The sequence below is a fragment of the Bipolaris sorokiniana genome (assembly GCF_000338995.1).
Source record: "Bipolaris sorokiniana ND90Pr unplaced genomic scaffold COCSAscaffold_1, whole genome shotgun sequence".
Lineage (NCBI taxonomy): Eukaryota > Fungi > Ascomycota > Dothideomycetes > Pleosporales > Pleosporaceae > Bipolaris > Bipolaris sorokiniana.
In genome coordinates, this window is record NW_006911895.1 from 645024 (window position 1) to 670829 (window position 25806).

Here is a 25806-nt window from a genome sequence, read left to right on the forward strand (position 1 = left end):
GGCGTCTCTAGCGCCGCTGGCCGATTACGCAACATCACACATGCATGTCTAGCCCTTTGGCCCTACCCAAGACCAGACGACACAGGCTTGCTCCTCCAAACGCAGAGAAAGAGGACTCCTACATCTTTCGCTGGTACTGAAAAGCATATTCGCTCTCTCCACACGAGCCCTCACCCTTCACAACCTCTCGCTCTACACAAGCGGCATCCTGCCCCACCATCAGCTATGGCGCTGCCCAAGCGAATCATCAAGGAAACCGAGCGCCTGGTCAACGAGCCGTAGGTACTCCCGACGGGATGACATGCTATTTTACTGATCTGGGGTCCCTGTATAGTGTTCAAGGAATCAGCGCGACGCCGCACGACGACAACCTTAGGTATTTCGATGTTACCATCGACGGCCCTAGCCAGTCGCCTTATGAGGGTATGCTGGTGCCCAGTAATGTTGAAGTTTTCAACTGACAAACCCTTCGTAGGCGGTGTCTTCAAGTTGGAGCTATTTCTCCCAGACGACTACCCCATGACGCCGCCCAAGGTCCGCTTTCTCACAAAGATCTATCACCCCAACATCGATCGTCTAGGTCGCATCTGCCTTGATGTTCTGAAAAGTAAGTTTGGAGTCATACTTCACAAGACCAAGGCTTTGCTAACATGTACAGGTAATTGGTCGCCTGCCCTTCAGATTCGTACGATCCTGCTCTCGATCCAAGCACTTTTGGGCGCGCCCAACCCGGACGATCCCCTTGCGAACGATGTCGCCCAGGCGTGGAAGGAGAACAAGAATCAGGCTATTCAGACAGCCCAAGAATGGACACAACAGTACGCGAAGCCGTGAGCCTACATCTTTGACATCACCCAATTGGGCGATATTTTAACGTTGTCACGGGCAGGGAGGCTGTCCTCTTTTCCTAACGTGCTGTATGGGGTTCCAAAAGCACAGCCTCCCACCATGCCACGTAGCGATGATTCATTAGTCTTTCGAAGCCTCACATATAACGGACTGACTCCATTATTTCTGCCCATCTCTTTTTTTCAGTACTAGCCACTTTGCTGCTGCTGCAAGCCCTGGCGTTGGATGGACAATCTGGACAGCATGATAGCGATATATTCGCCGTTGGCATAATTGAGAAATTTATCGTTCTTCTCTTACGCCGGATAGCCACCAACTCTTAGACCATGGAAATGAATTATGATCCCAAAGTCTCGTGTCATTGTTGCGTGATGTGCCATTTGACGTAAAGCATAGTCGTGACCCATGTAGCAACCCGTCTCGCTGTGTAGCATGCATTTGCTGCAACATCTGAACCAACACAGAGCAGATTTTCAGCTACATTCATTAATGTAAATGGCGTTTTCCTCCGTGATGCTCTAGCTTTAAAGTCTGCATCATGGGTGTTTCTGCGCGTTCATTTTGAGCAAATGGTAAGCACGTCCGCAAGCAGCTTCCAGGGTTCTGTTGGTGGGGAATAGGATGCCGGGCAATCTGCTTGACCCAAGCCCCTCATCGACACAACATCCCCGCCCCGATGTCGACATCAGTCAACTTTCGACCTTGCGCTGTCGTTTTCTGCTCTCAGCTCTCGTCATTCCTGTCCTTGTTTCTCGATAAATGAGGCTATGCCTTGCTGCTCTCGTGGTCCGCCTCCTGGCCTCTCCGCTGTGGATCTAGCTTTGGCGCTTCTTCACATTGAGCCTCTCCTCCCCCGCCGTTCCTCCCCCCACCAAATGTTGGATATCCAGACACAAAGAGCGGCATCATCAATGTCTGATCTGGGATCTCGGCCTCTTTACGGCTCCAGGGGCGACGCTTCTCTTCGAGAAAGTCAGTCGCGTCCTGTCCGTAACCTCGCCAAGACCCCCGTCGATGAATATTCCAAGCGGGGGTACCTCCTCTGCCGGAGCACACACACCACAAAGGACGCCCTTCTATCATACATGGCAAAGCGTAGATGATGTCTGCCATCACCAGAACCAGTGCTGCCCCTCGCTGGGCACAGGTATACACATAGAAACGTGGCGCGGATGAATGACACTGTAGTTCCAGAGCCAAAGCTATGTGGAAGGCAGCATCAGCGGCTGGCGTGTGGGGCATCCTACACATCAAAGACACCCTTAACAGCGAGTCGCCAGCACCAGCAGCATAGGCGGAAGCCCGTAGCTGACGACGATGGCATGCTGCCAGCTCCAGTTCATTCGCCTGTACGCCCCACGGGACGCGAACCGAACGACTCCAAGATCACAACACAAGGGCAGCTGACAGGCGCCACACAACACACAACCAGGGGTCTTGAGTATCGATGCCAACTGCGATGTGCGGGTAGAAGCAGATGTCATAATGTACTCATTGGCACCATGTGCCTTCTCTCGCATGTATCCCTCATTGAGTTCTGTGTGGATGGCTTACGATGTATGCTTTCTTCTTAGGCCAAAATCGCGAACCCACGCAAATCCTCGCAGGGCTGCATACGGAGCCATAGATGACACAAAGACGCCCGATGCCTCAAACTGCAGCGACGAGGTTTCCGGTAATCATTTAGCCTTCCGTGATACGGTATCGCCCTCCGCCTGAAAAGGTTGACGACAGCATCGGCATAGTGACGGCCACCTTCCTTGGCAAACGGAACACAAGCAGAACTGTGAGGCCATGACGGGCACTTTGCTGGCCATCATTGGTAATAGCATCATTGCTCTCTTGGGTGAGATCATCGGCCGAGCGTTGTCATGAGCGCCAAATGTTTGGATGTGGTCCGTACAAGGCATCAGTAACGCGGTATGATGAGAGCTGGCATAGCCGCTTTGACAAGCGCATTAAGCTTGAGTAAGAGCTAGGAAAGTCGACATCGAGTACCGTACTTCGTGATCATAACATGAACGTGAGCGACAAGCGGCACATCTCCGCTTCACACTGGATGTTTCATCAAGGGATGTGACATCTTCTCCTATCATACTTCATGGTGGAGATGTGTGGGTTGAGTTTTGACTTGGACATCAGGGCTTTTAGGTCCCACTCAAACCACGGCCTTGCTGACGCAAGCTCATGGATGGTCGCTGTTGACCTTGACGAGAATAACGGTTCCACCTGGACAGTGGTTCTAATGGACGGTATGCTTTCAGGCGGCATGTCAAAGTATCTTGACGACAGTTGTCGGTTGGAGTCCACACATGTCAGACTCGCGCTTCGGTATTCATCCTCAGGAGAACATATGCCATGACCGTCCTATTCATGGGCTTCGGTCAGCGCCTCGAGGGGTATTCGGAGCATCGACCTGGCTCTCTCGGTTAAAGCATTTCTCTGGTGGCCCTCTTCGTTGGTGATATTCTCGTTGCCGGTATGACACATTGTCATATTTCAATCATGTATGAATGGATTGTTCAGTCCATGAACTTTGCATGTGTTGGTCGATGTGCCTCCGCATCTGTTACAGGACAACATGTTGAGTTTACTAGACAAGACCACGGTAAAGAACAAGCTACCGACGATATCGCCGGATGGGACACACCAGACTGATGGATTGCCCAGGCACGCTGTCATGTCAGCCCAAGTTGTAGCCTTCACCCCCGGAAAATACCACATGCACAACTCCAGCTGGAGTCGTGTAGACATTGCCCTTCACAAGAGTTAGTACCTATGGCAGCTACATGTGTCGGCCGAGAATTTGCAGTACCAAGAGGTGCTGATGTTGTTTGGTTAGGGTGAGAAGCGCTAGGCTACCCCCAAACTGGATGAAGGCAGCATCGATCATCCGTTACAGGTGGTATCTCAGTATCGAAATTTCTCATGGTACTAGCTCTTCTCATGGATTCTTCCGACCAGAGAAATTGAGATGAGCCCCACCCACAACGATCCTGAGAAGCAATACGCCAGCGAGTATCATCCTGGTCAGAATGGCATGAGCCTTCTTTTTCTCATCTTGAGCAAAAGAAGGCTATTCTACAGCGTAACCAGATGTGCTTGAGGAGTCTCGGACGGAACCTAATTGTTATCGCGATTTCCTGCCAAGTCGAATGATGCCCAGGAAAGTTCCATTGAGCTCTTAGGCCCCTTCGAATCTGCTCCTTGTTATCCTTATCCAAGCTTGTCACTGTCCGGCGAGATATGGCTCGAGGAGCCCTCTCTTAACTGCACCATGCACTTGGTCTTGTATGCTGGTATCCGAATACCTGAGATATGATACCGATCTCCTACAGCTGCCTGTATGGTTTCTAGTTCTGGGGACCGGAAACAAAGAAAGCTTTGGGATATAAGATCGATCACCAGCGTACCCGATGGAGATGTGCCTCGATATACAGTCTGAATGACTGTCTATAGGAGCGGCAGCCTTAGCGATAGTAAAACCGTCGTTTCTGGCTGCTCGTCCATCACCCATCTCTTAATAATGGTATACCTGCACGAAAAAGATACCGGTAACCGTTCGAGGACTTGATGCGAGGTGCTTCACGCGCTGTGTCGTGGATTGGTGATCGTACACCAGGGTTCCGCAGACCAGTAGCAAGCCATGATGCTGATCTTGCATTTTGCATCTACCACACCTGTTAGCTGGTTTGAAGATGCGACTTGAACTGCGCGATGGTATGAATTCGTCCGTGGACTCTCAACCATACATTTAGGATCGCGTTCGTCGGCCTTCGGCTTTGCTCGGTGGTGACCACAATGTATCGGCGCCCTCGAGTAAACAACATCCACACCTGCGATTCCTTGTTCGGTCAAATGGTGTTGGATTTCGACGGCAAGACTCTTCAATGTTTCGATTCGTTGCCCAACGATAGTCTTTGGTAGACTGGGTAATGCGATGACTCTGCGACTGAGGCAGCGTCTCGTACTCGAGGTGTTGTTTACGAACAAAGGCGTTCATGACTGGACAACCGAGTCGGTCAAGGACATTGTAAAGAATCTGTCCCCCCTTTCACTCCGGCCGAGATTGTCAAAATCTCGTAACTAGAGTGCGCATTGTACAGGGAGGAGCACTGAATTCTTTTCAAGTCTTGCGAGAGGGGCAGACATTGAGCTGCGGTATGCTGGGAGTGATCATCTACACAACTGAGATCAGTCTTCATCAACATGCGCTGTTGTCATACTTGCCCGCATTGGTTTCCCTCAACTGTTTGTCAATCACAACAAGAGCTCCGATGGTGTTGTTCGTTGCTCAGGTTTGTAGCGACCTTCACGGAGCTTGCTGCGGCGAGTGTGGTCTTGCAGAGATGAGCAAGATGTCTGCGATTGCGATTGCCCCTTGTTGGAGCCTCTGTGTTCCCCTTGACCCAAGTCGCTTTATCTCCGTTGTCGCATTCTGGAGACGCGCGATAGGAAGTCAAAGGGATGTATGCAGGCGCTCGTAGCGGCGATTCGTTGCTTCGACTAGCCTCGCGCTGCATACAAAGGCATTGTACAATGCATCAGGAGCCTGTTCTCTTCTCACAAGAGGAAGTCAATCCATTCGCGAAGAATGGTTCATGTCGTCGCAGCGGTTCTACTTACTGCAGTAGAGAGGTTACCGTTCAGAATATGTTCGGAAGAGATGTAAGCTGGGCACTACCAGTGCCTCCTGCATCTACATGAGGTTGTATCAGACCTTCTCAAGTCACTCATGACTCTCCTTGGAGTGCGATGTGTAGATGCTTCCGGACCATTGTCTGCCTCATGGGTGACTCGCCTGATGGTGTTGAGGTCCGCTGCAGCGTCGAAGGTTTTGTAAAGGAAATACCTTGAGCACACATGAGGTCGCTACCCCGTTCTTGAGAAGAGTCTGCAATCTTCCATGGGTAGAAAGACACCGTCGACTTGTATGGTGATGGTCTCGCGCTGGTGTTGTTGTCGTTGGAGGGAGAGAGGAGCGCAATGTCAACTCCCCGCCAAGGCTCATTGCACGCGCGCTCGATGGATACAACACCAGGTCAGCCAAACCAGGCAAATAGGAGAAGGTCTGCATGAAGTAATGCTCAGTCCCAAGCAGAGTTGCTATAATCTATCTCTGTGAGGTGGAGAAGCAAGGTCAGGTCAAGACTGTGCAGAAAGATATGGACCGGTAGGGCAATGGCCCAACAAAGTCTGCAGCAAGATGGAGCGTTACAAGGCACAACTATGCTCTCTGTTTGTCACGCAGGACCCCTGAGAGGTGGTAAGGTCCCCGCCTTGGCCAATGTTCACGTCGCCCCGTGCATTCATTCTGCTATCCAAAATGATATCACACCTGACCCCGCTCACTTTCTTTGGGTATATAAGTTGTTAAATTCCCCATATTTTCATTAAGCAGCACCTAGCTATAGGGTGGCATACGGCAATACCCAGCCTGAGGGTAGGTGAATGGCGAATGGGCCAGGGTCAGGTGAGTCCACTTTGATTTCTGCACTCCGTCCGGATAGAGGTTCGACTGCGGCGAGAGGTTCGATTCCGGCAAAAGATGTAGGTTGTATCAGGAGGTAAGTATGGGACTAACAAGGGCCTGATACAACCGAACTTTTTGCACTGTTTTGCACCTGGAGAGGACAAAGGCTGAGAATGAAGCTCGGCTATTGACTGCAGTATTTTTTATTCTCCAGCCGGAGCTGGTGCACGTTATGTATATATGAGAGCGCTGGTAGTGGTATTTTTGGTTGCTTTTTTTGCAGCTTCGATGGCCCCTTCCGCACGCCGCCATGACCACACGGATTGCATGAGAACACCATGTTCAACCCCCGCAGCGCGTTATCTAGCGCTTCTCTGGGATCGAATATGACTGAAGATGAGGGAAGGTCATTTGGTCACCTTGCCCAGAGACAGCGTTCTTATGGCAAGATCATGGCTTGATTCCTGCACGAGCTTTGCTGCGTTGAAAATCCACCGCCCAGGAGTACAATTGACCAAAAGAAACAGCGCACAACTGCTATTGAGACATACATCTTGACGATGGAATGAATATGAGAGGTAGGCGCAAGCATGATATGTTGATATCCTGGCTTGCAGTGCAGTGTGATTATCTGTCTCCCAGTGCACAAGCACAGATTTCGCGTCGACGAGGAGTTGCATTGCAACACTTTCAAAGCCCCCAGAAAGGGATGCGTCAATATCGGCCTTGATTTAGGCAAGATTGCGCAGCCAGCATACATGTACGGTAGGAATTGATTGCGACATTCTCTGAAATTGATTATTCGCCTAAGCGACTTAGAAATTTTGGGGTAAGTACAACAACAATGGAAGCTGTTTTCATCACCCTGGGCAACCAACAACCATGAAAGAAATTCTCATCAACATGAACCACGAAGGCACCTGAGTTTATCACGTCAAGGTTCTTCATTGTACAGATACTGGGATGCATGCAAATTGGCGCGAGAACAACTCGATACCGCACGGGGTTTGATCGATCACATGATTACATTGATTACACAAAATGGAATGTTACATGCGCGCCTCTCGCGCTTGACACCAAAATCCTGACCCTTATACGCTTCAGCCTTCTGCAACCCCGGTTTGGCCCCTCGTCTCTCCCCCGTTGCCTCTCACTACAGCCAATGACGCGCGCGACGTCGGACCGATATGCGCGGAAACAATGCCCGGTGCGACCTTCGTACCGTCCCACGCGAACCTGTTTCCTCTCCTTACATGAGTGGGGTGGTGTGTGGAGTCCGACCTCCATAAAAAGTTGCGTGTTCGCCCGGAAAAGAATTCGAGTAGCGTGGGGGTATAAGGGAGAAGAAGCAAAGAGCTTGGAAATGTGGCGTGATGCGTACTACACTACTCGCGTCCTCAATGTGGTGTGCAGAAAAGAACAAGGGAAGACGGGCGATGGCGTTCTCCACAGTCTACTCTCCTCGCGCCTACGAAAGCCGTTTTGCTGTCATAGGCGCTATAAGGCCTTTCGATCTGACATGCTCAATCCTCTCTGGCCCTGAGGTTCAAGGCTGAATAGAGAGCGACATGTGATATTTCATACGCTCGCTTTCTTCTTCTGACTAAACGAGCTTGTAAAGTCCGTTTCTAATTCTTCGAGGTTTGAGTATGCAGATGAGAGTCTCGGACTTGGAGGTGAAAGATGTGCGCATATTTCTGGCATCTGGCGCTTCTTTGTTAGGATGCACATTGTGAAGAGTTTACCGGCATGGTGTGGGGGGACTGGAAAGGACTTACGGAACATGCAGAGTCGGAGCGGGGACGTTGTAGGTATTGTTGGCTTTGTGCTTGAGATTCTATGGCTTGCATCTCGTAGGTGTACGTTATGCGCAGGAGATCGTGGATTGTGAGGTGTATGGTCGACATGGCTGATTTAGCGACAGCGTCCCTTGTTTGAAAAGCAGGGAGTGATGAGAGTTGAGAGTTGATTCTCTTTTCGGTTCTGGATATACAGTACAATAGAGAAGTCTAAAGAGGAGGATTAGGGTTGTTGTTCTCAGAAGTTGCAGATGAGCGACTCGAGGGGTGTGGAGGACTTGGCTATATAACGCGCGTTGGCCTCCCTCGTTCCGCTTATTTGAGGTTGCTCACAAACACCTCTACTATGATTGGTCGGCGCCCACAACCGACTATGCTTCGCAAAGGAACACGCAATGCAGGGACTTTGTCAAAAGCGTGGAGCCACGTGTGGAAACTCGCACCCTCCCGAGTCCAGGTCAGTACAATGTGGGTTTCAGACTAACAAAGTTGAAGTCGTGGTTGCAAGTAATTGGAGATGGCCGACTTGTTGATTGTGGCAGCCCAGGAGCTTTATGTGAAGAGCTGACACAGACTATGCGGCATGCGGCATGCATCAGCCGTCTGGAAATGTCGCACTGATGGGCAGCTGCTATGCTGAAAAGAGCTTAATTTCAACCTTGCAGAACTTGGATCTATTCTCTGTTTCGCTGTGCATGCTGCGGCGGGCCACTTCTAATTGGTGCCTGTGCAATACTCTACTGCAGGCGCACGGGGTTGGCGTCCTCCGGCGGAGGTAAACACCGACTCCGACTTCTCCGACTGCACCGCCCTGTGAACAATGAAGCGTTTATGCTGATGCCTAGAGATTACCGGATGATATCGCTACTGCCACTGAGGCTACGGTCAAAAGACGAGTGGTGTTAACGCCGAGCAGAGATATTCAAGTCCAACAAAGTGGGTGATCGATGGGCAAAGGCAACAACTTTTTTGTCCTTGTTTCGTGCCAACAGCCCCCTTGTTGAGATACCGACTACTACTCCCACGTGTACCGAGTTTAGACAATTGCTGATCACCAATACGTTCTCTCGAGTCAAAACGATATCGCCCTCGTGTTGATTCCGACATGACAAACGCTGATGAAGAGTGGTAATGAAATTGGATCTATGTTTCTAATGCTGATGCATACCTCTATTACACCTTTTTGCCACAGCCGCCCCATACTTCTATCCACTCCAGTCTGCTGGGCAGCTGCATCTTGGATATAAGGAAAAAGTAACCTGTGTACTTTACTTATTCATTTTAGGCCAGCATGATCAGCTGCTACCCATACTAGGAACCTGGTCCTCTATCCTGTGCAACAAGGGCACACGCTCAGCATCCACATTACCCTCGCCCTCAGGATCAGGATACACCATCTTCTTCCACTCTCCCTTGCCCACTTTGCTGACTCGCCAGGTGCCCTGTTCCGCTGCCTCCTTGAAGAACTCCATGTTCTCGTCAAAAGTGCGTCCACCCGTCTCCGGCAGATAGACGTACGTCCACATGCCAGCAAAAGCATTAGTACCTGCAAACACAAGGAAGATGTAGTAGTCCAAGTTATTGAAGAGCACAGGTGTAAGAAACGTGATAGCAAAGTTGGCCAGGCCCCAGATAATGACGGAGATGGCAGTTCCCTGCGCACGGGCAGTGGTGGGGTACACTTCAGTTGGGAACAGCCAGACAGTCGAGAGCCAGCCGATTCCGAAAGCGCCAGTAGCCACGAAGAGAACAACTGTGCCAATAATACCAGGGACATATACGGGGATGTGCAAAGAGTCAGAGTTTGCCACGAGGCCACCGAAGAGAGCGAGGAGCGCAAAGGAAGTTGCTAGGATGATGGAGCCATGGAGGAGTATCTTGCGGCGACCGATGGCGTCGATGAGAAGCCAGGCGAGGGTCATGAGGAAGAAGTACGATGTGTAGTTTCCCAGAGTGAGATATTCCGAGTTGCGGACTGAGAAGCCGAGTAACTGCGATACAATTTAGTATCATCTTACTGTGTAAAGATTGTAGGACTCAGAGTTACATACTTCAAAGATCTGCGGCCCGTACACGCTGACTGCGCCGTATCCTGTCAATGCCTGGTTGACCTGAGACATTACTGTGATCATTGTAGGGTGAAACTGCGGGTGTCCAGGTGTCAACATATCCATATAACCAGCCTTCTCATCCTTCTCTTTCTTATGCTGCTCCAGGAGCACTTCAAGCTTATCCTTTCCTTGCTCTCCATAAATATCTTCCATTGCCTCTTCTGCCTGTTCCTTGTGGTCATGAAATATAAGCCAGCGCGGAGACTCTGGAAGACGCTCCACAAACGCAATAAGCAGGACAGGATAGACCTGCATGACAATAATGGGGATGCGCCACGCCCACTGGTTTTGCTTGCCAAGCAGAATCGTTACGAGGAGATTGATGCCAAAAGCCATGACGAGGCCGAAAATATTGCTCTGAAACTCCTGCGCCAGAGCTTTACCGCGGGAATCGTCCGAACTCAACTCAGAAGAGTACGTCGGGATCACCGCGTCAATACCTCCAACACCCAAACCCATAATCACCCTTCCCGTCAACATGATACCCAAAGCGACCTGACTGCTCTTTCCCAGAATACCCATTCCGCTGGTAAACATGAGCAAATTCCCCAAAGAAGCTGTAGCCAAACTGAAAAAGATGCTTCTTTTCCTCCCGAACTCGTCGGCGAGTTTGGAGAAAAGGACGGCGCCAACTGCGCACCCGAGATAGTAAACAGCCACGATGACGCCGACCATGGGAGACTCCTCGTACAAGCCCATGGTATCGAGGTAGTTGTAGTTTGTGTTGATGAGCGACATCATACCCTGGTCGTAGCCGTACAGCGCAATGGCTGTAGCGGAGAAGATGATGACATTAGTTTTTTTGTCTTTTATTGCATAGGCTATAAACGACATTGTAGTATGTATGTATATGGCCGTGAAGGCCTAGTAAAGGGCACTTAGGCAGTCCGTATGAAGCAGTCGGGGAATTCAGTTGGCTAGTAACCTAGCTATTAGAAGGTTTTACAAAGAGTGTAGTATGAGAAAGCTGGAGAGAAGACCAAAGTTAAAACGCCTGGGTCTGACGTATACATATGCCCGGTTGGATTAGTTATTAGACATTGAACAGACGCTACTTTTTTCCCCATTTTCCTTGGTCAGCTGGCTGGATGCTGTTATGCGCAGGGCGATCCAAAAGGCTTTTTTGCTTTGACCTATGACGAGTGTATGCAGGGCCGCGATGTCAATCCGAGACTAGGATCGGGAGGCTGCCCCCACCAGTTTGCAAGTGGTCTTTTGCCAGCGATGATTTTACAGCGTATTTCCCTAGCAAACATCTACCCTTGATTGATATTGTTCAATTCGCCTTCTTCCATGGATGTATTTGTTGTTTTCTACTAGTTCGCGATCGGAATGGCTTGGGTGCGCGTCGATGAATACCGTGTGTCACCGCTAAGCTTCGGTCTGACATCCTTCGCGCCGCTAATTGTTAGCGACATCGCGCCTGATCGACTCGATCGCTTCTTTTTCGATGCACCCTCCGATACTTGTTCTCTCATCGTCAATCACGATTTTTCGCTTGCGCGACTGAAATGTGTATGTAGAGCGGCAGCGTTTCTCCATTGATTGCAGCGCCGCATTTGAGAGTTTACAACCTACGCCTAAACAACCCAATGGTACCGATTGTGTGGAACATGTTTATGTGGGGCTACGGGTCCCAGTCTTTTCTAAGGGTAGAGAACCTGACTCAACTAGAGTACCATACTACTTTAACAAGAGCTTCGAGCACTTCAATGGTCGTCGTTGCAGGAATAATTCACCCTTTCGTTATGGCGCCTTCCAAATGTGGCATTCCGATTAATGCTATTGTCTGTGATACACCATAACCTCACTAAAATATATTATATGCTAGCTGAATTGAGATCTTGTCCCTTCACCGACATGAATCGTAGTTGAGAGAAGACACCAAGTCCCTGGAAACTGACAATTCTTCGCAGGACCACAGCACAGCGGCCCTGATTAATATTTGCACGGCCCTAGTCATCTCCTGCATGATTAAGGAGCTGCGGTTCTGGCCAGGCCATCACTGCCAAGTCGCAGAATAAGATCTCGACCTCCGCATAGCTAAAAGCTTTGATTAGACAAGCGAATCACAGGCAACCTTGGCTCGTCGATCCAATCTGTGTGCTCAATCGCCTGCAGAAAGGCAGTGCAAAACCACGACTCAGCTGTGCATCTGCAACCTCAGTCCCGCGGTCCACGCTCCAGTAAGCCCGCAAAACCACCCTGCCAAGTCGGGCTGTATCTGAATCAGGCTTACGCTTACACCACTGCCGCCACGGGGTTGCCTCCAATTGGAGTCGTTTGTTGCAGCCTTGCCACTTGCAGTGTTCGCCATTATAACATTGTCCCGCTGCCAGCGCTACCTAGACGCCACCGCCTGAATCGCACTGTTTTTAGTGGCTGGTACAATGTTTGAATGAAACGGGCCAGGGATAGGGGAGTGAGGCACGCGACATAATAATATGAGGCTCTCTCGCGCCTGGATGACCGGAGCGCAAACGAGTTGCTAGCATCAACACTTTTGATTTTGTTCTCTTCGCAGGTGAAAATAGCATTGCCATGACAGAGAAGGCGCAGAGTACGGCCAGTGTGTCCAATGGCACGAATGGCGATTCTTCCAAACGGCCACCGCTAAAAAAGCAAGACAGCGACAAGGACTTTGACGATTACTTTGTATGTCTTCTTTTTTCTCACGACAGCATCTTGTATAGTTACTAACATTCATCAGATTGGCCCACGCGACCTCGACCACCACTCGAAATGGCCCGTCTTTCTTCGTGTTCACGGCAGTGTGACACCAGAAATGGTGTTGCCTCTGTTGTTTGTGGCCGGTTGGGCCAGCATGATTACACTGATATCAAAATTCGTACATGACCGTAAGCATTCCACAGCTGTTTCCTTACCACGCAAACATGTACTGATTATATCCCACAGTCAGCGTCAATCAGCTTCTGCTTACCGTCCTGGGTTTTGTCGTCGGTCTCGCACTGAGCTTCCGAAGCTCCACAGCCTATGAGCGTTACAATGATGGCCGCAAATACTGGGCCCAACTCACCTTCGCATCCCAGAATCTCGCTCGCCTCATCTGGATCCACGTCGACGAACGCCACGACAAGGACCCGAAGCTCGGCAAGCAAGACCTACTGGCCAAAATCAACTGCCTGAACCTCATCGCCGCCTACTCCGTCGCCCTCAAACACAAGCTACGCTTCGAGCCCTATGTGCATTACGACGATCTCCAGCACCTAGTTGGCCACCTCGACACCTTCGCCCGTGAAGCCGACCAGCCCGACGCCAACAAGAAATCCAGCGTCTTCAAGACTGCCGGCAAATTCCTGGGCCTCCCCATGGCCGAATCGAACCCCCGTAAACTCCTCAAGCGCTCGCGCGTGCCCCTCGGCAACCTCCCCCTCGAAATCCTCAACTACCTAAGCATCTACATGAAATCTATCTACGACAACGGCACCTTCAAAGTATCAATCTACCAAACGCAGTCGCTAAACGCAATCACGACTTTCAACGATGTCCTCGCGGGCACAGAGCGCATCCTGTCTACCCCCTTGCCCATCGCCTACAGCATCGCCATCAGTCAAATCACTTGGGTCTACATCCTGCTTCTCCCCTTCCAGCTGTACAAACTACTCGGCTACATCACCATCCCCGCCAGCGTCTTCGCCGCGTACATAATCCTCGGCATTGCGCTTATCGGTCGCGAGATCGAGAATCCCTTCGGCGACGACGTCAACGATCTCCCGCTCGACGCGTTTTGTCTGCAGATCAGAAAGGACATTGACATTATCATGAGCAAGCCGGCCTCGAGTATCGAGGAGGTTGTCATGCATCCGGAGAATCAGCTCTTGTATCCACTTAGCAAGCTAGGCAGTGCAGGATGGGCAGCCAAGAGTGTGGAGGAGATTAGGGATGCGTTGGCGAGTAAGCCGGGCTTGCACTTTCCGTTGGTAGAGCATGATGAGCATCCCAGGCCCAGTCACTCGGGCGGTGCGGGGCTTCGTCGTCGCACGACGAATGAGCACCATGCTGAGGAGGGTCATGCGGGACATAGTGCAGTGAGTAGCAATGCCGGCGGGGATGCTGGGGATTGAGTGAACACGCATTGTATGCCGCCCAGATAAACAAAGTTTGCACTCTACATTAAGCGAGGCAAGCATCTCGTGCTCATCTTCCACCTATGGAATATAGCAAACTAACTTTTTTTAAAAGTCATATAACGTCCGCTGATCTCAGAGAAGTAAAACTTTTCGTCTTGAAGACCACAATGTATTCTCCGTCCTAAGCATAAGCATCTCCAAATTCCTCATCCTCCATGGCCAATTCACGAACTCCAAGGCAGCAAGCACACCTATCGCTGCACCGCGTACCCTTCTTGCAATAATGATCAGTGGAGCAGAACCCATAACGGCAGACCAAAACACCAGTGCGATCATTCGAGCACTCGTATCTCTTCTTTTCCCCATCATCGAATGCGAGAGTGTTTTTCTTTGCCATGGCTACGTGTGTGTCGGTCGAGGTTTCAGTGATAGAAGGGTGAATACTGAGATTGCAAAGGTGTTAGCAATTGGGTTTGAAGACATCGTTGACGCATTTATGGGGCTACTCACGTAGGCTTTGCATTGTTGTGTCCAGTGGAGTGCATGCTGGTTGCCTCCTCAACAATGGTGATAACAACGGCACTGGACAAGGCAATCGCAGGCGAAGCAATAGCAAATTCCATTAGGCCAGTAAAGGCAGTGGCTATAGTAAAGAGCTTCATTGGAGCGTGTATGCGTATGTGATTGTAGACTAGTCGTCACCTCTAAGCGAGAGTTGTGTGATTAAAAAGGGAGTGAATGGGTGAGTAGAGCCGTTGTGAGAAAGGACGAGAAATCCTATCAACTGTGTAGTTGAATCGTGTGAGGAAGAGGCAGAAGCATTTGGAGAATGATGAAGTGGAGCATAATGAGAGATCCCGAAGTGAAGTAAAAGGAAGGAGCAAACGAACCCGCTGCCTACCTCATTCGAGTCAGTACGTCACTCTGCCAAGCGCTAAACTGAACCACCGACATCAGTCTTAAAGGTTTGCTTGGTTTTCAAAACGTCGGGTCAGTCCAAATGATAATGCGGGTGGACTACGTTGCCGCGTCAACAGCACTGGTAAAATCACATCTAGAATGCGGCAAAGCGAATAGTCGGATTCACTACACTAATCACATACATACATTCAAGTAATAACTGAGACGGTTTGCTTAACGACAATGAATACTTTTGGTCATATATATCAACTCTACCAAACGAAAGAACCCGTTATCTATCGCTTGGTGTAAAAATAAACGCACTTATCCCTCCAAACCTCTATATAACGCCGGGTCATGCAGTTCTGCAAAGTCTAAGATATCGTGCGGTTGTAAAACCAAAAAAAAAGTCATGAACGCATCTAGTCGGCCTCGTCATCCGTGTTGGGAGGTTGGGGTGTGCCCTGGCCACTTAGTTAGTGTCATACTCAAGCTGCCTATGATAGAAGAAAGACATACCTTGGGGCTGTTCAGCCAGTCAATGTACCTCAATCTTCTCCTAACTTCCCGGTCCTTGAGTTCCTTCTTGGTCATCTTCTTCTTCTTCCTGGCCCTGAACTTCATGTCGTCCTTGCCACCCTCGGTTTCACTCATGACAGGAGTACCGTTGGTAGATGGAGCTGCAGAGCTTACGTTGCTGCTCACGTTGCTGGATCCTGGGCGCGAGTCTTCGAAACGGTCCATGTTGACGGCAAGGTGACCCTTGTGGGTGACGCGGCCATCGGCGACATGCCATTGTTCGGGGCACAGCGCACCAACAAACTCTTCATTGTGAGAAATCATGATGACGCCACCCTTGTATTCACGAATGGCAACAGCAAGTCCACCAAGGGAGTCACGATCCAAGAAGTTAGTAGGCTCGTCAAGGACGAGAAGATGAGGGTTGTTCCACATGGCACCAGCTATACATTTGTTAGTATTCATTTGTCAGTGTTGCAGATGAAGTGTACATACCGAGTACAACCTTGACCTTTTGTCCTCCAGAGAGACCGGAGATCTCGTTGTGGTTCGCAATCTCAGGGTCCAAGCCAAGATCCTCAAAGTGCTTGGAGATGACCTTAGGTTCAAGGACACGGTAACCGAGACCCTCACGCGAAGACTCGTGGTCATCGAATTCCTGGACGAGCTTGGTGAAGCCCTTCTCCATCAAAGTCTCACGGGAGATATGCGAGTTGAACTTGGGCAGCATGTGGAGCCACTTGACCTCATACTGGAACGACTTCTTGTACTTGGAGCGACCAATAAGCGCCTCAATCTTGCGGGGGCCCTTGCCGTCACCAAGGTCAATTGGAGTCTCCATTTGAGCCTTGTCTTCGGCAGTGAGGACACGAGTCTGCTTCATGAGCACCTCACGGTCATCACCGTTGGCGTAACGCCACTGTAGATACTGGTTGGGTGTCTTTTCCAAGTGCATCTCGACGTGCTCAAGAGCGTGTTGTTTGATGTAACCAATACGTAAGTTGGGGTGCTTCTCGACGGTACCTTCCTGAGGAATAGTCTCTCCAGTAAGCATCTTGATGAGCGTAGATTTACCAGCACCGTTGGCGCCAATAATAGCCACTCGAGATGAGAGAGACAAGTTGCACGAAGCATCAACGAGCGAAGGCTTGGACGCTCCAGGATAGGTGTACGAGCAGTTGGTCATGCGCAGGATAGAGCGAGTGTTGGACTTGACACCAGTGAGGATACCAGGAGCAGGGAACTTGAACTGGACCTGGGTAGCCGACAGGGTGTAGTAGCTCTTGGCTTCGGGCTTTTGTCGAACAAAGTCGGCCAGGTTACCCTTGTAGCATACCAGCTTCTTATTTTCGTAGTGGTAAATATCTGTGCAGACTTCATCGAGGAAACCAGAGTCGTGGGAGACGATCAAACTGGTGATATCAGAGTGCGACTTGAGGTACTTTGCAAGCCACGCAACGTTGGCGACATCCAAGTGATTAGTGGGTTCATCAAGAAGAAGGACATCGGCGCGCATGAGCATAGCACGGGCCAAAGCCAGCTTCATCTTCCAACCTCCGGAAAGAGATCCGACCTTGTGCGATTGTCTGCCTTCGGGTCCAGAGGTAAAACCGACTTCTTCCAAGACTTCGGAGATGCGCTCCCTGCTCTCGTCCGCGAAGCGGGGGTCTTGGACAATGTACTCTAGAATAGAAAGATCGGCATCTTCGCCCTGGTTGTGCTCAACAAAGCAGGTCTTGACCTCGTCCTGAGATGGGAAACCTTCCAACTTGCCGCTTGCGATACTTCGCATGAGCGTAGACTTTCCAGCACCGTTGCGACCGCAAAGACCATAACGGTGGCCTTTGAGCAGGCGCAGGTTGGTGTGCGAAAGAAGCAACATACCACCGTAACCTAGAGAGAAGACGGCGTTGACAATCTCAGTCTCTCCGTCATCCTCTTTGACGGGTTGGCCGAATTTGCGGTGATCCTCGTCAACATAAAATTTGTGGACAGCCTCTGCGACCTTGTCGGCATCACCAGCATTCACCAGGTGCTCCAGGTAGGGTACGACGAGCTTAGAAATGCGCTGGAGCTCTCTCTGGTTCACGACCTCGGCAATCATCTCAGAGATGTAGGCCTTTGTAACGTTCCAGGTCTCGGCATCACCGGGGAAGTTGAGCATGGTACCAGCGGCAGCAATCTCCTTGTCCAGAACCTGCTGAACATCTGATGACAGGACGCGGGTAATGGCACCGCTCTCAGTGTTGTGATCAGGGTTACCCATGGCCTTCTCAATGACATCCAATGCACGCTGTCCAATTTCACGGACTTCTGGCAAGGATGCGCGGTCCTTGACAGCCTGCACACCAGGGCGAAGCTTGGGAAGGAAAGCGCGCGCCTCGATAGGGTCGTGGACGAGCTTAGTCAAGTTTTCGACAACAACAACTGTCTGGCGAGTGACTTCCTGGGAGGTCGAGGGCATGTTCAAGGAGCGCTCAAGCAGAGGAGTGACCATGGCCAATACGGGGGATGTGACGATGGCGACAAATGTCGTTTGCGAGAGGGCATGGATGGCCTTTTGCAGACTCTGGGTCGAGGGGTCTTCGATAGCCTTGACAAGGAGGGGTATCCGGGGTGCAATGTCGTCGTTCTGGAGGAGGGTGGTGAGACTGTTCATGGTCTTGACTGCTTGTTTTGCAACCTGTTCATAGTTAGCATGGCTTTGTGATTTTCATGATGCGACAGTGGCATACCTCTGTCTTAAGGTCGTGCATTCCAGACTCAACAATGGGGATGAGGCCCTCGAGCTTCTTGCCCATGGCCTCACGCAGAACGTCCTTTTCCTTCTCTACCTCAAAGCTCTCCATGCCCATCTTGGCCTTGTCAGCCATGCGGCCGATGAGCTCGTATGCGAAAGCAGCACCTTGCCACTTTCCAGACTTCTTGCCCAGGTATTTTGAGAGCACAGGGAGTAGTCCGACGACCTTGGCCTCAGCGCTCAGGTTGTCAAAGAGCGAGTCGAGCGCATACTTGGCCGACTCCCTGACGGCGCCAGTCTTGTCTGCCATCAGGTCGAGCGCCAGGGGTACCGGACCCTCTTCCTGGACGAGAAAGATGGCCTCTGTGATGCGCTGCGTGCGCGGGAGGCGCTCAAAAAGGGCGCCGAGGGCGTTCATGGCGCCCTCTCTTCGCACGGCATCCTTCTTGTTGCCGGCGAGTTTCTTGATCTCTTCGATTATGCCATAACCACGAAGGCCACGGAAGCCAACTGAGTTCTGGAGAAGGGTGGTGAGGGCGTAGGCGGCGTCGACCGAGGCGAGCGACGTCTTTGCCGTGACGATGCTGTTGATGAAGGCGGTGACATCTTCCTGCGAGGGAGCAGGGCTGGCACCAGCCTTGTCGACAACGATAGCAGGAGCCATAGGTGGCGATTCAGAGTGTGGCATCTGCTCGAGGGAGATGGTGCGCTGCACTTTTTCTCTGGGAGCGGCGAGGGATTTCTTTTTTGGAGGGGCTTCCTTATCGATATCAGGCAAGGTTGGCGGCTGCAAGCGTAAGCGGCGCTCAGCAGCGTGGGAGAAAAAAAATGAGCGCAGAAACGCGGGTATCAAACGTGTAGAGACACCCCGATGGAAGAGTGGAGAGTCTATACAAAACACAGGAGCAGTGAAGAAGGAGCGTTGGTAGGGCACGCCGGGCAAAAGTGTCGAGGGGCCTGTCTTGTACTCTACAGTCGGGCGCGGATCTAAATGATTATTTTCGCCCACGGGTCAGGGCGCCGCTTGCGTGCACGTTTTTCCTTTTCGCCCGCCCTAGTCCTGCTTCCGCTTACTGCAGGGCTGGCTGACCCTCGCCGGATCTCCCATCTTGCGTCTACACCGTATCCTGCTTACCACCTGCCTGCCTACCGTTGGCCCAGCCTGAAACAAATCAAAAGTATATCGCTTGATGCGACCTTGATGCGGCGAGTCTTCCTTCAACTTTGGAACCTCGCTTCACCACCCATGTTTCGACCGCTTTGCTCAAATCCCGCTTAATATACCCATCCTTCTTTCTCATCGACTCACCGCCATGTGCGAACCAACAGAGTGGCTCAAGAACCCCCACACGCTTTCCAAGCCTCATATCTTCCATCTTAGGGTACATGAAGTACCTGCCATTTACCGACACTAGCGCAAGGAATGCAGACACTAACACGCTTAGCATACAAGTCCCTCAACAAGGAGCCTGGCATTTTACCCACACAATACTGATAAGCAATAATTTCCCATACCCACCGCTCTACCCAGGTCTCCGAGCAGAGTTTATATAAGATGCAATTTATTAAATCACTTTCCGGCTGTCTGTCATGGCCTTGACAGTGGGTACTCCACCAGTAGAGATAACCGTCAAGGCGAGGACAGATATCAGTACGCCGGAAGAGCTACAAGCGTACTGGCAAGCACTTCAGAAGCCTGAAATAGTAGGGGAATCTTCAAAGACTTCTCAATAGCAGCGCTCATCAATATTTTCCACTCGCAGTATCAAGAATACGCGTAGTGCCAGTCGAAAAGAACAAAGGAAGTCGTAATAGGGGTCCACGCTAGCGAGGCGCTTAAATCCGCACTACCTCCGATGCACATGCTTTCTCTCATGTGCTGCAATACCCGCCTGTGCAAATATTATTCTCTACCCTGCGACCAGTTTATAACGTAAGTTTCTGAATATTTCTTAACTCCAGGTATCAGGCCATATCTTTCAACTCGACAAAGCCGTATATCCAGCAAAGATGGTTTAATGCCAACATCTTTTCGTCCATCTTTACTAGACGCCACGCTTCGAACGGTGTTCAAAATTCAACACAATCAAAGACAAGAGCCGGTATATTTCATAAAGATTCATACAAAAGCCTGACCTGTAAGATGAAATTGTTGTGGAATTTAACGCTTTTGAGTTATCACTTTATGGATGCCTTCATCCACACGTATAGGGACGGATGATGCCCCAGCGGCACAACGTGCTTTTAAAATGTTGACTTTTAACTGCCGTGGGAAAATTAACCTCAGTTGTATTCAGGAGGCGTCCTCAAGACTACTCATACAATTTCGCAAGTTCATATCTCCTTGCTGAGAAGTACATAGAGGACTCGACATTTCCTATGAGAATGGCTGTACTCTCCCACAAGCCAATACCTCATTTTCACATAGCCAGGTATATCCTTTTGATAAAAGGGTTAGATAGCAGTACGAACAGCGCGACAGTATGCAGATAGGGACATTCCGCATCGTTGTGGATACCTGTTTCACAGACCGCTAGGAACGTGAAAGACTTCTTTGAGCTTCACAGCCGCTGGCATCTTTGGGCTCAGCATCTATTGCGCATTATTTGGTGAACCTGATCTAGGCGAGTCGCAGCTCGCTTTCGGATAAGTAATTCGTAACTATAGCGAGCTAATGTCACAATCTTGATAGAGACTCTAGTGTTTGATATACATACATAAACTACAGCCAATATTGCTCCAAGCTTACACGATCTTCTTCGTCAATCCTAACTAGAGTGATCTTTTTTTACTAGGCATCTTCCATGTGTATCCATAACTATATAGTTATTGCCTTTAATGTCTGACAATGTCAAATGCTAGCTTATGTGCTCGATAATCCAAGATTACTTGAATGACCTTCAGGTGGTACATAAATATCCAAAAAAAAACTAACGAAGCTGTGTAGTATCTCTATTTTTCTCCCTGGCTCATATAAAATAACCTATCTCCACCGAAGTAACTGTAGAGCATTTAGCCGACGCTGTGTAGGAAGTATTCGGTTGTCTCTCGCGTTTTTATCCTTTCAAGTAACAGAACTATCTCATTGAATTCATTCAACCCCAATGATACATAAAAGGCAAGAAGCACATTCTCTTTTTCGATGTTTTTGATTCACCCAATCTGGAACGGTACGTTTCTAAAGTATTCTTCACACGACTCTTAACTGCGATATCAGAGATCTTTGAGCATGCGATAGCTCGAGGAGTTTTTATACTTTTACAATAACTCAGCGTCCAATTTTACCAGAACTACTTGAAAAAAACGGAACGATTATATCTTTTCCTAATAGTATGAACAGATTTCCGCGTTTTGAATGCTCATGAGCATCTTCCAAAATAACCGCAATTGTGCTATCATACCCATATTCTTCTCACATTTCACTATCTATAGCTTTCACAACAAATGCCTCGATACTCTCTAGCATGTTCGATACTCTCTTTTCCAGTACCTAATAGCCATAGTTTGACCATATATTCCCTTCTTTTCTCTAGATCGATAGACCCCATATCGCTTTTCACACCCATTGTATCCCACGCTTTTATCATAAAAAGATTGATCAAGTCTTTTGTTTGGAACCACGAAAGAAAACCTACGCTTCGTGGGCTCCGATACTTCACTCATGAGAAAATGGGAAAATTATAGACAGGAGTCCGCCATATCTATGAGATCTACAATATGGACATATGTGAAACATATATACATATATACATATGTATATCTCCGGGTAACCACATGTATTCTTGTTATGTCCGTAAAGGCGGCGTGAACCTTTTTACTTTGTGTTTTCGGGCTATAAAACTTGACAAATATCACTGCAAGTACAAATAATATGTATTAGTCTCTATAGTTCATAAAATGATAGCGTTTTCCTCATCATCATTTTTTGTGTCGTAAAGAAGAACATGGTGGACAATATGGTGCAACGTGGCAAGAAGCAATCACAAGATTGAAAATTGTGTTTTCTTCTTTGGTTGCATAAGAAACAACAACCTCATCCTTTCTTTCTACATAGTTGAAATGGCAGCAACTCGTACAATCTTGTTGCAAAGTATCTTTGACAGAAAGACACCGGCATGGCATAGAAAATCAATGCGGGTATTTCGATCAAAAAGTGCCAAATAAGACTGGAAAAGTCAAATCATGATGAATATTCAAATCAGCCGTGAAAAAAAAGGACACGTCAAATTTAAACAGATATTTGGATGCAAATGCATCAAGACAAATATCAAGATACAAAAATGGAAAAAGTTCAAGTCAAACTTGGAAACATTTCGCTCAACGAAAAAAAAACCTCACCCAAATTTCGACGTAAAAAAAGGTATACCCAAGGAAGTCAAAAAATGCATAACCCAATTAAAAGACCCTTGAAAGGCTATACCACACACTCTGTACCTCCCTACCACCATACTGCACCATCCCTAGCCAAGTTTCCTCCTCATCCAACCATCCACACCCAAACGCCTAACACCCAGTCATCCGCTCCAATCCAGCGCAAAGCCTCAGCGGCAACACAAAAGCCACGCAAACCACATCATAAAGCCACCACACCCAATACTACACACCCCTCCCTCCCCCATCCTACTCGCCCACCCCACACACTCCCGATGCCACGATCCACCACGTCATCTGCAACACCCCAGCCCAGCGCGGCGGTTGGTCGGGACCGCCCTCCCGACAATGACCCTCCCTCTTATTTCACCCCAAGCTATAATATCACACACCCGCACTCTTCTCCCTGCCAACCGCAACGTTCATAAGACACGGGGGAAAGAAGCGAAGAGGGTGGCAGCAGGCGTATATGTCTACGTGACCCAAGTTCTCCATCTCACTTACCGTTTGGACGTAGTAGTATGTACGTACGGCAGTGTACGCCCTGATAGTATGATCTCTGTGAGAGAGGCCTATATGATCCTCCCCCCCCCCCCCCACACACACACACCAGCCCCCGATCTTACGATCGCAAGATCGCGATGAGTTTAGTTAAGAATGGGAACAAGCACGTGGTCCACATGACTATAATCTGCCCTTTCCCATCCTACATACGCACAGCCTCCGCAGTGTGCAGGAGGAGTAAGCTAAGTAAATGCAGCAAGTACGACAAGGTTTACTGTTAGTTGCAGTTTTTCCAGCATATGTCGGCGTTGCATCGCATTGCAGTTCCAAAAGCAAATTTGTTTTTAATACATAGTAAATACTCTAGTATTGAGAAAACAAAATAAAGCAAAAGGTATGCATACGCATGTACCGTAGCAAAATAAGGCCCGATACGCAAGCCAACAGGCGTATATGTACGTAAGTCGGGAATCTTGCTTTCCCTCTCAGCTGAGAGTTCAAACACATACATCATCAGACATGTCTTGGTACGAGCCACCCAACACGTGCCTTTGCGGATGATTTGTCCTAGATAGCAAGTAGTGTACTACACATACGCCGCCCCCCATCACGCATCCATGGCACGGAAAGTATGCAGGTATACGTCACTTGCAGCGTAGTATGCCAGGGGGGTGATGAGTTGCAAGGTGCCAAAAAAAGAGAGTACGCGTTAGACAAATGGGGAGATGAAGAAAAGGAGTTAATGTACTGGAGATCAGCCAAAGCAGGACACGCCTATGCCTAGGGAGTTTGAGTGATCAACGACGCGGAGGGAAGGTTTCATTTGCTGGTACTCGAGTTCGATACGAGGCATAGGGTCCCGCAGCCAGGTTTTCTTATTCGAGAAAGAGGGATTTCTTGATGACTGACGGGGCAATATCATCGGACGGCGTGATAGCAATTCCAAGATTGTAGGAGCGGCGACACAGGAGTGGGTGGGCAACAAAGGTGGATCAAGTCAGCTAGGGCACGTTTGGCTGTGGTATTGGTTGCTGGGGTTGTGTGCTGAGCTGTAGTATGGGGGCCGTGTTCAATACATACGAAGAAATAAAGGGAGGCCTGTTTTGTCCATGGGAATTATGCATGCGGAGAAACCAAGGCCGCACAAGCCTTACGGTTACGGCCGTAGATAGGCTGATTTGCCTGAGTCTTGACCGCAGCCTCATTGAATCGGGTGCATCGCAACATGCAGACAACTCTAGACCTCTGGTGATCATGATGATTGTAATGACGATGTACGTCGGAGTCGGCGCCTCCGGCAGTACCTTGGTGATAAACGTTGTGTGGAGCGTTAATGTCGTCATACCTTCCCCTCTGCCGACAAAATATCAAGTTTGGAGCTGCAGGCGACTGCAGATCCCAGGCCTGCCCTCGGGTATCGCCCCCCGTCTTGTGTCAGCATCTCGTCAGCAGTAATGGGACGGAAGTAGGGGGAAGGGGATGAACAACTGGAGCCAGGTGCTAAAAAAAAGATTAAGGGACCATATGATGTGCACTACACTGGCGTTAGCTCGTTTGGTGCTGTTCCTTCCTTTAGTGATGACAAGATAATCATCGGCGAAGTGATAGCAGGAGGGAAAGATGACCGTCGTGGTAGTTTGGGAAGGGGGGGGCATCAAGCATGGCAGTGGGCATACTACAACCTGTTCGGACATTCTCCGGAGTCCAGAATGCGTGATGCAGCACTAAGACCGGCAGGACTGACAGAAAAAAAAAAGGCCAACCAAGCGATTGATTAGACTTGCATTGGGCTTACCAAGAGAGGGTAGTGTGAGCAAGAAGAGGTAGTGTGATGGCCTGAAACCCATGTTTATGATCCACGGGCTGCATGAGCTGGCGGGCATTGCATGCCCATCACAGGCAGACTGTCGTGTTGGAGATTAGGTTTCGATAGAGTGATGTCCACGTCAACACATCACTGCGGCCGCGGGCATCTCCCGACAGCCAGGTTGGTAAGTGTGGATCTGCTGATGGTCGTCCACGTTGTGAAGGACCGAACGACAGTGGCAACAGTGATCTTGTGCCCCGCCATTTGCCTCACGGCAGTCATTTCAACCAAGGTGCCCTGCAGCGCAATCTTTCCGGCGTCGAGTAGCGCACCGTACCCAATATTTAGATGCTACGGTAGCTTCGGACGATGCTGTACTAGGGCTCCATACGTGCAACCGTTTAGTGGAGCAGAGCAAAACACTCGGCACTCCCCACAGAGACTTTCTTTTGGTATCACTCCTGAACCTGTCGCGAGCCCCAGCATTGAAACTCCCCAGCTCGGGTTCGGTCATCACATGTGACGGCACTTGCAACTTGGAATGTGGCGGGAGGCTTCGCTGAATGCGAAATAGGCGCTTGTGCCGACATGGACTGACTGGACCCGACAGTCCTGGACGGGTACGTTCGCCCGTGATCATTT

At 49.8% G+C, this 25806-nt stretch overlaps 7 protein-coding genes across 7 annotated transcripts; 2 read left to right on the forward strand and 5 right to left on the reverse strand.

Annotated features, from left to right (window-relative positions):
- Positions 1-50: 50 nt before the first annotated feature.
- Positions 51-1200, forward strand: COCSADRAFT_176996 (uncharacterized protein). Its single transcript, XM_007696392.1, has 4 exons — positions 51-278; positions 335-423; positions 476-607; positions 659-1200. The coding sequence occupies exons 1-4, from the start codon at positions 226-228 to the stop codon at positions 832-834; spliced, it is 450 nt and encodes a 149-aa protein (XP_007694582.1). The 5' UTR covers positions 51-225; the 3' UTR covers positions 835-1200.
- A 302-nt stretch (positions 1201-1502) lies between these two features.
- On the reverse strand, positions 1503-2271 carry COCSADRAFT_207141 (uncharacterized protein). The gene has a single exon (XM_007696393.1). The coding sequence runs from the start codon at positions 2098-2100 to the stop codon at positions 1615-1617; it is 486 nt and encodes a 161-aa protein (XP_007694583.1). The 5' UTR covers positions 2101-2271; the 3' UTR covers positions 1503-1614.
- Positions 2272-7900: 5629 nt separating this feature from the next.
- Positions 7901-8229, reverse strand: COCSADRAFT_76037 (uncharacterized protein; the record flags this gene model as incomplete). Its single annotated transcript, XM_007696394.1, has 2 exons — positions 7901-8026; positions 8101-8229. The coding sequence occupies 2 exons, from the start codon at positions 8227-8229 to the stop codon at positions 7901-7903; spliced, it is 255 nt and encodes an 84-aa protein (XP_007694584.1).
- Positions 8230-9246: 1017 nt separating this feature from the next.
- On the reverse strand, positions 9247-11066 carry COCSADRAFT_186156 (uncharacterized protein; the record flags this gene model as incomplete). The annotated part of the gene is made up of 2 exons (XM_007696395.1): positions 9247-10112; positions 10140-11066. The coding sequence occupies 2 exons, from the start codon at positions 11064-11066 to the stop codon at positions 9417-9419; spliced, it is 1623 nt and encodes a 540-aa protein (XP_007694585.1). The 3' UTR covers positions 9247-9416.
- Positions 11067-12684: 1618 nt separating this feature from the next.
- COCSADRAFT_207214 (uncharacterized protein) lies at positions 12685-14386 on the forward strand. The gene is made up of 3 exons (XM_007696396.1): positions 12685-12887; positions 12943-13090; positions 13149-14386. The coding sequence occupies exons 1-3, from the start codon at positions 12774-12776 to the stop codon at positions 14315-14317; spliced, it is 1431 nt and encodes a 476-aa protein (XP_007694586.1). The 5' UTR covers positions 12685-12773; the 3' UTR covers positions 14318-14386.
- Positions 14387-14504: 118 nt separating this feature from the next.
- COCSADRAFT_21433 (uncharacterized protein) lies at positions 14505-14985 on the reverse strand (the record flags this gene model as incomplete). The annotated part of the gene is made up of 2 exons (XM_007695866.1): positions 14505-14766; positions 14834-14985. The coding sequence occupies 2 exons, from the start codon at positions 14983-14985 to the stop codon at positions 14505-14507; spliced, it is 414 nt and encodes a 137-aa protein (XP_007694056.1).
- Positions 14986-15645: 660 nt separating this feature from the next.
- Positions 15646-19146, reverse strand: COCSADRAFT_77720 (uncharacterized protein; the record flags this gene model as incomplete). Its single annotated transcript, XM_007696397.1, has 4 exons — positions 15646-15687; positions 15743-16185; positions 16238-18425; positions 18478-19146. The coding sequence occupies 4 exons, from the start codon at positions 19144-19146 to the stop codon at positions 15646-15648; spliced, it is 3342 nt and encodes a 1113-aa protein (XP_007694587.1).
- Positions 19147-25806: the final 6660 nt, after the last annotated feature.

Bases quoted from the DNA above. Each gene is read 5' to 3' on its own strand.
- COCSADRAFT_207214 (XM_007696396.1), top strand. From the start codon at position 12,774: ATGACAGAGAAGGCGCAGAGTACGGCCAGTGTGTCCAATGGCACGAAT. The intron at 12,888-12,942 runs GTATGTCTTCTT...AACATTCATCAG, and splicing joins AGGACTTTGACGATTACTTT to ATTGGCCCACGCGACCTCGA. The intron at 13,091-13,148 runs GTAAGCATTCCA...TATATCCCACAG, and splicing joins ATCAAAATTCGTACATGACC to TCAGCGTCAATCAGCTTCTG.
- COCSADRAFT_207141 (XM_007696393.1), bottom strand. From the start codon at position 2,100: ATGTGTAGGATGCCCCACACGCCAGCCGCTGATGCTGCCTTCCACATA.
- COCSADRAFT_176996 (XM_007696392.1), top strand. From the start codon at position 226: ATGGCGCTGCCCAAGCGAATCATCAAGGAAACCGAGCGCCTGGTCAAC. The intron at 279-334 runs GTAGGTACTCCC...GTCCCTGTATAG, and splicing joins GAGCGCCTGGTCAACGAGCC to TGTTCAAGGAATCAGCGCGA. The intron at 424-475 runs GTATGCTGGTGC...AACCCTTCGTAG, and splicing joins TAGCCAGTCGCCTTATGAGG to GCGGTGTCTTCAAGTTGGAG.